General features: G+C 42.8%; 1 protein-coding gene and 1 long non-coding RNA gene across 10 annotated transcripts; one reads left to right on the forward strand and one right to left on the reverse strand.

Moving 5' to 3' along the window:
* Positions 1–253: 253 nt before the first annotated feature.
* LOC142896679 (uncharacterized) lies at positions 254–5,321 on the reverse strand. Its single transcript, XR_012928386.1, has 2 exons — positions 5,228–5,321; positions 254–3,455 (listed from the first exon to the last, which is right to left on the reverse strand). It is a non-coding gene; the product is annotated as an uncharacterized LOC142896679 (long non-coding RNA).
* On the forward strand, positions 4,745–9,445 carry lpar2a (lysophosphatidic acid receptor 2a). Of its 9 annotated transcripts, XM_076038497.1 has the most exons (6): positions 5,521–5,675; positions 5,879–5,950; positions 6,193–6,287; positions 6,426–7,196; positions 7,953–8,230; positions 9,217–9,445. In XM_076038497.1, exons 4-6 carry the CDS (start codon positions 6,428–6,430, stop codon positions 9,286–9,288), a joined length of 1,119 nt encoding a protein of 372 aa, XP_075894612.1. In that variant the 5' UTR covers positions 5,521–5,675; positions 5,879–5,950; positions 6,193–6,287; positions 6,426–6,427; the 3' UTR covers positions 9,289–9,445. The 9 variants fall into 9 exon arrangements, with proteins under 9 accessions (XP_075894610.1, XP_075894616.1, XP_075894613.1 ...); XM_076038495.1 differs by lacking the exons at positions 5,521–5,675; positions 6,193–6,287 and adding an exon at positions 4,745–4,762; XM_076038501.1 differs by lacking the exons at positions 5,521–5,675; positions 6,193–6,287 and adding an exon at positions 4,748–4,762 and having other exon boundaries at positions 6,453–7,196.
* The last annotated feature ends 107 nt before the right edge of the window (positions 9,446–9,552 follow it).

The following is a 9,552-nucleotide window of genomic DNA, read 5'->3' on the forward strand; positions in this document are numbered from 1 at the left end:
TAAATACGCTAGGTAGCTAGTAACGGAAAACAAATAAGCCCTAAATATATGCATAATCATAGTTCCAGCAGTATATTTATCAAAGACGGAATTGGAAAAAAGTTTTAATCCTGCCTTGTATTTTCAAACTAAAAGCTCCAACAGGAAGCTGTCAGCAGAAGAAAGGGAAAGGTCCAGCCGTCTGCGGAAGCCTCAGTTGGAATGAGTTCACTGTACGTGTCGCACTGTTATTTGTATTACACTTTGATTCTCGTTTTCTTTTTTTGTTTTGTTTTGTTTTGTTTTGTTTTGTTTTTTCTTTAACCAAATCATTGGCCTGCTTCACCACACTACCGTATCAGTTAGGGTAAGACGGGCGGCCACTCTGTGTGTTGTTGCCCTTTTTTTTTCCCTATTATCAAAACCTGAAATTGGTGATCATCTGTGTCGGAGACAAACACTCAACAACTTCCTGTAGCGGTTACTTGAACGAGGTTAGTAGGAGTAGCTCGCAGGGGACTAGACAGAGTTTGTGTCGCAGCAAATAGTCTTTCTAATTCACCTGAGGGCATAAAAATCCACAGTGCTAAAAAGTAAAAAAAAGTCAACAAAAGTTAAGAAACAGACAAAAAAAAAAAGTTTTGGGTTTATATATTTGTTCTTGTTCAGTAATAGTGGATGTGAGTTACGCTTCTGTTCTCAGAGACATTGTTTGGACCGGGGACGGGTCGGATCCTGAACGCATCTCATCTGCTTCACTTGTCTCTTATGGTGTTTTTCTCCAGTGCCTGTATTGTATTGCAATTCTCTTTGGCTTCTATTACACTCGGAGGGGTTTTAGAGGGGAGGGGAGGGGAGGTGTAATATTTGAGCGGGGAGGGAGATTTTGAAAGTGTGTAAAAACTGAAAAATAATTACAAAAAAAAAAAAGTTAAGACACCATTTTATATTTCACGCATCGTCAATAATCGGATTTTAAATTTAGTTTTAGCTGGACTTCTATGAGTGTACACACCTGACATCTATTTTTTAATTTTGTTCAATCAGCATATTTTAGATAGATTTGTTTCAGCTTTGCCACACTGGCATTTTTAGTGTGGTCTGTGAGTGTGACTGTCAAATTTGGGCGGCTGTGTGTGTGTGTGTGTGTGTGTGTGTGTGTGTGTGTGTGTGTGTGTGTGTGTGTGTGTGTGTGTGTGTGTGTTTTTCCTTTATTTTTTTTTAATTTTCTAAGTGTGTGGTGCAGGGAGGCATGTTCCCAATGTAGATAAGCATTCTATTGATGAGATAAAAACCGATAAAGAGAAGTTGTTTCTGTGCTTAAGTCACCTTTTAATTTCTTATGAAGTCCACCATATATGAATATAGAATTTTTATTCGAATGGTTTTGAAAGGGTAAAAAAAAAAAAAGAGAAAAAGAAAAAAAAATACAGCTCCATTCCTTTTTAACCTTTATTTTCCTTTATCACAATAACTGTTGGACATAATGTGCCATGAGTTCTTCAGAGAATGTGCTGACCCGCAGCTCAGCCCAGAGTTTGCTTTATTCAGGTATTTTATTTTGTGCTACATTTTGTTCTGTTTTTTGGGGGAGGGAGGGTTTGTTGAAGCATTTTCCTCGAATATCATTTGGTATGTGAGTGGTCTATCGAGGTCTCTGATTCAGTCTGTTATGATCATTGAATAAACTCATCTCTTTTATAGAAAATAAAAAAAGTAAACAAAACCACACTGTGTTAGTTTTTGCTGCTTTCTATAGCGAGAAGTTGCCCTTCACTTTGCGCAGCGTGTACAAAGGTAAGAAAACAAAATGGATCAAGGAACAAGACTCGACTTACAACTTCCAAAATCATTTTACTTCCTCCATCTATTTTCAATAGCCGCGTCTTCCTGAGCTCAGGGCCTTGGGGTCTGCTGGAGCCTCTCCCAGCTGTCATAGGGTGAAAGCAGGGTGACACCCTGGACAAGTCGCCAGTTCGTCACAAGAGAGACACCAGAACTATTCGCACTCATATACAAACCTACGGACAATTTTAAGTTTTAATTTAGAGACCCAAGGAGAACATGCAAACAACACAAATGTTTTGTTTCCCGAGAATGTGACCGCAAGGGGGCAGCAAAGACTCGCTAACGTCATTGAGAGTTGGAAAAAACGTTTCCAGCGGCGTGTCAGTACATCACAAGCAACATCTAATTAACTTGGATACTGTACAATTATGATAAACATTATACGTGCCAAACCAACGTTTCAATATTTTTTTATTGAGTAAAACTAAATGATAGCACACCCATGAAAAAAAAAAATCAGAGCGTACAGGCAACGTAGTTCACCATCAACGCCACAAGAGGGCGACAAAGGTAGAAGGTGCCGGATACACCGTTTTCAAGGCTGCGTCGCAATATCTAACCGCACTGCCGTCTACTTACTTTCAAAATAAAAGTACGAGTTATATATTGTAGTAGTTTTAAACACCAGTAATGCCGTATAAATGTGAGAATCTATCTCACGAAATAACATACATCAGTACCTGTCTGTGAAGGTTCTCAGTCGTCTTAATGTGACGAAAGGGTTACGTTGAGGCAACTGAACTTGTTCTTGCGCACTTGGAGACGTTGGGCCTCTAATCCAATAGGTTTCTTCAGTTAATGAAAAAAATAGAAATAGGTTATAGGTAGAAGAGTCCCAAGTATTTATCCATTTCGGATTAGAGGCGAAATGTATCCCTTCAACAACATCCACAACGTTCCTTCTCCTCCTCCTCTTCTTCCTCCTTTTTCTCCCTCGAGACAGAGGAGATTTTTTGATTTATGCAGAAGAGATTTTTGGATTTATAATGACATATGTGACAGTGAGCCAATAGTTTGTCCTGATGAACTGTGATTCAGGATGGTTAATAAACACGTTAAAGCAAGTGTCCACAAATTGTACCGCCACAATTGTCTATACAGACAAAATAAAAGAGGTGAGGACACTTTGGAACAAGTACAGTGCATTCCAAATTCCAATCAGATTAGCTTCAGATGGATAAGATGGCATGAGTGTCCTTCCACGATTCAGTACCTGGAGTTGTAGCCTGGGCTGACCGTGGAGTTGCCATTTGATTGTAATGTAAAAATAACTAAATAGAGATAACACATGATGATGATGCATGAAGGAGAGGCAACATCTCAACATTACAGAGGAGAAAGTGACACATTGAAACAAGTACAGTACCGAGGAAACTCATTCCACATTACAGATAGACTGATAATTTTCCAGTATAAAGCAGAAAACAGTCCAAAGGTGAGGAGGATGTTGGATCATCATCAAGAGAAACTAGCAGGTTGTTGTTTTAACAAAGACTTTCAGATGTTTTCCATATTTTTCAAGAAAAAAAGAAAGAACATTTAAAAATTGTTAAAAAAAAAAAATTGAGTACATGAATCTTTCTCCTACCAGTATATCCATACACACTGGTTCCTGTTGTCACAGACGTCTTTCTATAGCAGAGGAAAAAGGAAGAGAAGAGACAGTGAAAAACAAGTCAAAGCTTCAAGTCAAGCCATTGCTTTCTACCGTGGCTGCCTGTAACCAAGTTTCCCATCTGGTATTCAACCTTTAAACTGCTAACAAGCGTCTTCTTTAAAGCAGTTTTCAGTCTGGGTAAAGTCAGAGAGATCTGACCTTCTCTCCACAGCATATACAGTAGGCACCCATCGATGTTTTTGCCTGTGGGTGCCCAAATTAATTGAAAACCACCAAACTGATAATTGTTACAAATTCCCCATTGGCAGTTTTGGGAAAGTTCACTCAACAACTGGTTTAAAGTTCAGTTCACAAAATTTAAAATGAACTACTTCTGTTTATTGTTCATAATTCTAAAAATTTTTTTTTTAACTAGGTCCGCAGTTCCAAAAATGAATTAGCTCATAGTTATTTTTGTATTTCAATATGGTGTTGTGAGCTATTATTTTTCAAAATGACTACCACAGCATATTGTTGTTGTGTTTTTTTTTGTGTTTTAAGTTTTAACACTGAAACAATGCGTCACATTTCATCTTCATATCCAATTGTACATCATCAAAGAGAGTAGTAATAGTTGTAGCAGCAGTAGTCGTCCCACCCCCCGCCCCCAACCTGGATCGTCACTGACCTTTTCATGAAAGGTAAATCATACGTAGATGTATTAACGGTGCCGCCGCCTTCCTTTGTTTTTGTCTCCAGGCTTCAGTTGAGTTCGTTCGCAGTTCATGACGCTGTGGCGGCGGTGCGACTGTTGGTGCAGCCAACACAGCGTCAAAACAATCTGGAAACTAACATTAGTTTCCAGATTGTTTTTCCCCCAGATTGATTTTTTCCCCGTTTGCGGTGTGCAAAACTGATTTCCTATGGAAATCTAACACACTTTCGAACAAAATGGACTGAGCGCCTTCCCAGGCCCCGGTTAACACAAAGACGGGTTTCTCTGGAAACGCAGAATTATGTATTCGGTTCGGCCTTGCGTTTGCACGACGCCGGTGTTTTCACTGAAACTGCACATTACCCGGAAATGCTGTCCAGGGTGGGTAAGTTTGAAAACGCCGCCTTGCCCGTGCTGCGTGTAAACACCGACAGTGATCTTCTTTGAAAACGCCACGTCAGAGCTGTAGACCACGCCCCCGCCCCGCCCCGCCCTGCAACCTGACCGACCGTGAGGTCAACGCTCAGCGCCACAACAAAAACAACCACGTCGGGCCACCACGGACTTGTAACTGCTACTACTGATCAGCCTACAGTCTGGATTGATCGTGGTTTGTGTGCAAAGTGAGAATAACCACAAATAGAGCAACTTTCAAACCTCCTGTTTTACTTTTTTTTTTTTTTTTTTTTTTGGGGTCGGCGGTGTCGGGTGTTGAGGCAGAGAACCTAAATGACTAAAATGTTGGCGAACTTTTGTACACAAATACTTTCTACTTCTTACGTTGGAAAGGAATGGCCGTTACTTCTGTGTTTGAAAGTGCTTAAATGATACAAATTCTGTTAAAAGTCGTTCATTTATTATTAGAATAGTTGTTGTTTGAAGCGGAGCTATTTGAACCATGCTGTTGTGTAGCTCAATTAAAAAAAAAAGGATCTTGTTTTAGAGGAGATTATTTTTCACAGTACTCAACAAATGTATTGTTTCATTAATTGTAATAAAAAAAAAATAATAATAAAAAACCTTTTTTTTTCTTTTTTTTTTTTACTTTGAACTCAATTTAGTACATTTCAAAACCTGTACTTTCTTACCTTTACTTGAGTAAAGGTGTTGAATCGGTACTTTTACCATTGTATTTTATTTATTTATTTTTACACAAGTATCGATACTTTTACTGAAGTACAGTATGTGAATGCTTTGGCCACCTATGGTCACTTTGTCCTTCGAGCCGGACGACCCGGCCTGCACGTTTTGCTCAACGTTTAGCTCCGCCCACCGTGAGCGCCTCGCCTCGCCCCGCCCCGACCTGCGTACTGCAGCCAGGCGGTGACACTTGTCATGTCAGTCCGTCTGATCAACTTAAGAACAAGTTGCGGCCGGCGTCGACTTGAAACTGCGCGACCACATGGTGCTCGGTGCAGCTGCACGAGATGGAGGTTGAAAGAGATCGTTCGTTTTGCACCTAATCTGTCTGTCTGTCTGTCTGTATGCAAAAAAAAAAAAAGAAAAAAGAAAAAAAAAAGAAGCGTAACAGTTGAGGTAAGTTTCCTTTCCCCTTCGTGCTTTTCGTGCTACCACTATTCGTCATCACAGACCGCTAGAGACGACTTACTGTCGCCTTCTTCTTCCAAACAAATTCAACTTACTTGCCGTTTGTTTTCGGACCAGTTTCAAGTGTGTGTGTTTTTTTTGTTTTGGTTTTGTTTTTTAGCAGAGTTGTACAATTGTCTTAATACTTACAGGAAGGCACCATTGAAGACGTCCCGCCTGAAAGAGAGAGAAGCTGCTTTTGGGTCACTGTGTTGAAATGTCAGGTATTTATATCTGTCTGCCTTCAGCGTGTGCGGTGACACAGCGTCTGTCTTCTCTAACGCGAAAGATATAATTTAAATTGGGACCAAAATTGATGTTGTTTTTTTGCATTTTTTTTTATTTTTTTTTTTTAGATAAATTAATTAACTGATAGATGGATAGATTATATAAATGGATGAATGTGGCTGTCAAAACTGACTTATTGTTATTTTGCAAACGGCTGAATTAGTTAACCCATTTGCAGAAATGTGAGGACAAGAGGCCTGCGTTTCATAATCTAAGCGTAAAGAAGAAAAATTCAACTCCGTCTGGTGGTGGACTGTCAACAATTCTTAAAACGTAGGCGCGCAACTGAAATCTCAAATTTCCGTCTAAAGACGTTTTTCTCATATTATGACAACTGCAGTGTCAGCGTGATAGGGTAAAGTTAGTGACATAATGTGTAACTGTTGGCACTGTCATTTCACACTCACTCAGCGATGATGCGCCTTGTGTCGGCTGCAGCGAGCAGTCCCGCGGACGCCTGCGACCACGGCCGCAATGTCACCTTCTTCTACGACCATGTGGGCAAGAAGGTGAGCGAGGTGTGGACCCTCCGGGACTCAGTGGTGATCGGACTGGGCCTGACCGTGTGTCTCATCGTGGTCCTGGCCAACCTGCTGGTCATCGCCGCCTTCTTCATCAACAAGTGCTTCCACTTCCCCATCTACTACCTCCTGGGCAACATGGCGGCAGCCGACCTGTTTGCGGGTGTGGCCTACGCCAACCTGATGCTCAACACGGGCCCGTGGACCAGGATGCTCACCAAAAAGCAGTGGTACATCCGCGGAGCCCTGATCGACATCAGCCTGACGGCCTCGGTGGGGAACCTGCTGGCGGTGGCCGTGGAGCGCCACCAGACCATCACCACCATGCAGCTGCACAGCCAGATGAGCAAGCGGCGCGTGGTGCTGCTCATACTCTGCATCTGGGCCGTGAGCATCGCCATGGGCCTGGTGCCCTCCACCATCTGGAACTGTGAGTGCATCCTGGATGACTGCTCCACGGTGGCGCCGCTCTACAGCCGCCGCTTCCTCATCTTCTGGGCAGTTCTGAACTTGTTGACATTCTTCATCATGGCGGCCATGTACACCCGCATCTTTGTCTACGTGAGATACCGCAGCGCCAGGTATGCAGCCATGCAAAGCTTGGAGTCGAGGAACCGCCAGACCATCATCAACCTGATGAAAACCATCTCCATGGTTCTGGGTGAGTGGCCTTCGCTTGTGCTGCGGGGGTTTTTGGTTTGGAAAAATAATACAGAATTTCGTCGGGACTGTTGTCCGTAACGCAACCACTCAAGTGGTGGAGACAGAAATGTTTCCTTAGAGTGATATCATAGGGCGAGATCATGACTCGCATCAGGGTAACAATAAGTAGATACCTCAAATGTCTACACGACTGTTTTTATTATCCCGATTGTTGCTGTAACTGTTTATATTCATTAATCATTTTCAGTGTGACCTTGTAACAGTCGGCCTATGAATTAGAGAGCAGTAAATCTCCACCGATTGTTAAAATGAATGATAAACCTGGATCAGCTTGTTCCCTACTGTCCCAGGGCCAGCGTGAGGGGTACATTAAAGTTCTTTGTGTGTATCGTTTTCACCAAGAACAAAATCAAAAATACATCTAAAAAAAAAAAAGGACACTGTACATCAGTCAACAAAGATATGACTTGAGATACTTTGTGTGGAAGTGTAAAGCGTTTTGTTCAATTGTGCCCTTCCCAAAACCTCCGTCGCAGCCACCACGTAGCTCCGCCCACCCCCTACTTCCTCCTGCAAACCAGTCTGACCAGGTTGCTGTGGGGCTTTGTTGTGCATTTTAACGTGATTTGTTGGTACAAAAGTTGCACAAGCAGTGGTGAAAGAGTGCCGTGTCATCAACAGGGTAGCTCTATTTATTTAATTTTTTTTTAAATGGAGGTTTGAGTGTTCAATGGCTGTCATCCTTCCTCTCCAGGAGCCTTTGTGATCTGCTGGACGCCGGGCCTCCTCACTCTGCTGCTGGACGGCCTGCTGGGCGCTGCCAGCCACGCCAGCAAGTATGAGAAGTTCTGCCTGGTGATAGCGGAGTGCAACTCTCTGGTCAACCCCATCATCTACTCCCTGCGAGACGAGGAAATGCGCGCCACGTTCAAGTCGATCCTGTGCTGCATGTCTCGGAGGGGCGTTGGCCAGCAGGGGGAGCCACTAAGCGTTGAGGTCGTCTTGTCGCCACCAGAGGGAGAGCCAGCCAAGGTGGGTTCAAGGCGTAGGTGTATTATAAGAACTGGATACCGGACAGCAAGACGGTTTAGCGATTTTTGTCCCAGTGGCCACTCGAGGTACTGCAGCAACAAAAAAAATCCCATGGGCCCAAAAATAATTTTCCCATAGACCGCAATACAAAAATTAACTTATTTAAAACGGCTCACTGGACGACTGACCAGAAACGCGATTCAAAGCAAATCTTTCTAGTTTTTGGTGATGGTCTTTTAGTCGTTGAAGATGATAAAGGCCAGAAAATCAGCAGAAAAGAGTTTATTCCCAGCTTAACGTCGTAAGTGGTGCGGTGTCTCGGATCGTTCCGATTGGCCAAATGGATCATGTGAATTACAGAGGCGCGATGGTAAGTGACACTACTGTATGCTCTATGGGCCCATTAACTTCATTGAAATGAATGGGCCACCATCCTGGACTCTGGGGGGCCTAGTTTAAGGGAAAAAGTCTGTTAAAAGTTGGCCCGTTTTTGGTTTGGAAGCACAATGTGATATATCCACATCACATTGATGTTTGAGTTGGAGAATAAACTCCAAATGAGGCATGTGGGTTCGGAAAATGTCACCAGAGCCTCATTGAAGGTGTTCTTGAGCTGAACGGAAGACTGCTCAATAATAGAATCTAATAAGAGGATCTAATGGCGCTTCTCCCCTCTCTCTCAGTCGTTGTAGCAGCAGCGGCCGCCACTAAGTCAAGTAGTAAAAGCCCTATGACTGGAGTTATTGCTTCCTTATTACCTGGTTTACTTTTTTTCCAGGGGCCCAGCCCAGCAACCACCTGCTCTGGTTACCTTTTAGTTTCTTTCTCTTGATAAATATTTTTCCTTTTAATGATCACATGATAACCGCTTCAGTGAATAGGGGTCATCGGCAGTAACTGAAACGTAACGGGTGAATTCCAGGCAAAACCCCCGATAACGTGTCAGGTCATTCAGGTCCAATTAAATGAAACTGTTTTGCTTACAGGAAAGCTGCGGCTGTGTTCAGGAGGCAGAAAGAGACGACACGGAAGAGGGTTGGAAAACACTGGAGGTGTGATGTGACAGCTGCAGGACTGCCATAAAACAAACACTGACTCAAACTGACGCCAACGGTGCACATTCAGCGCTAAGGCCTGGACTAAGCTACCTCTTTTCTATCTTTGCAAATGTGAAATGAATAATAAAAGACAAAAAAAACAAAAACAATGACGGCAGCGTCAGGCTGAAACCTGTTTTTATCTCGCCGGACCGATGCACCCATTTGCCAGAACAAGGTTTTCCCTGTTGCGATAAAGACGCTGACAGACTGAGATATTGATCA

The sequence above is a fragment of the Nelusetta ayraudi genome, unplaced genomic scaffold, assembly GCF_046127955.1.
Source record: "Nelusetta ayraudi isolate G7.1 ecotype Tasmania unplaced genomic scaffold, CSIRO-AGI_Nayr_v1 ptg000057l, whole genome shotgun sequence".
Lineage (NCBI taxonomy): Eukaryota > Metazoa > Chordata > Actinopteri > Tetraodontiformes > Monacanthidae > Nelusetta > Nelusetta ayraudi.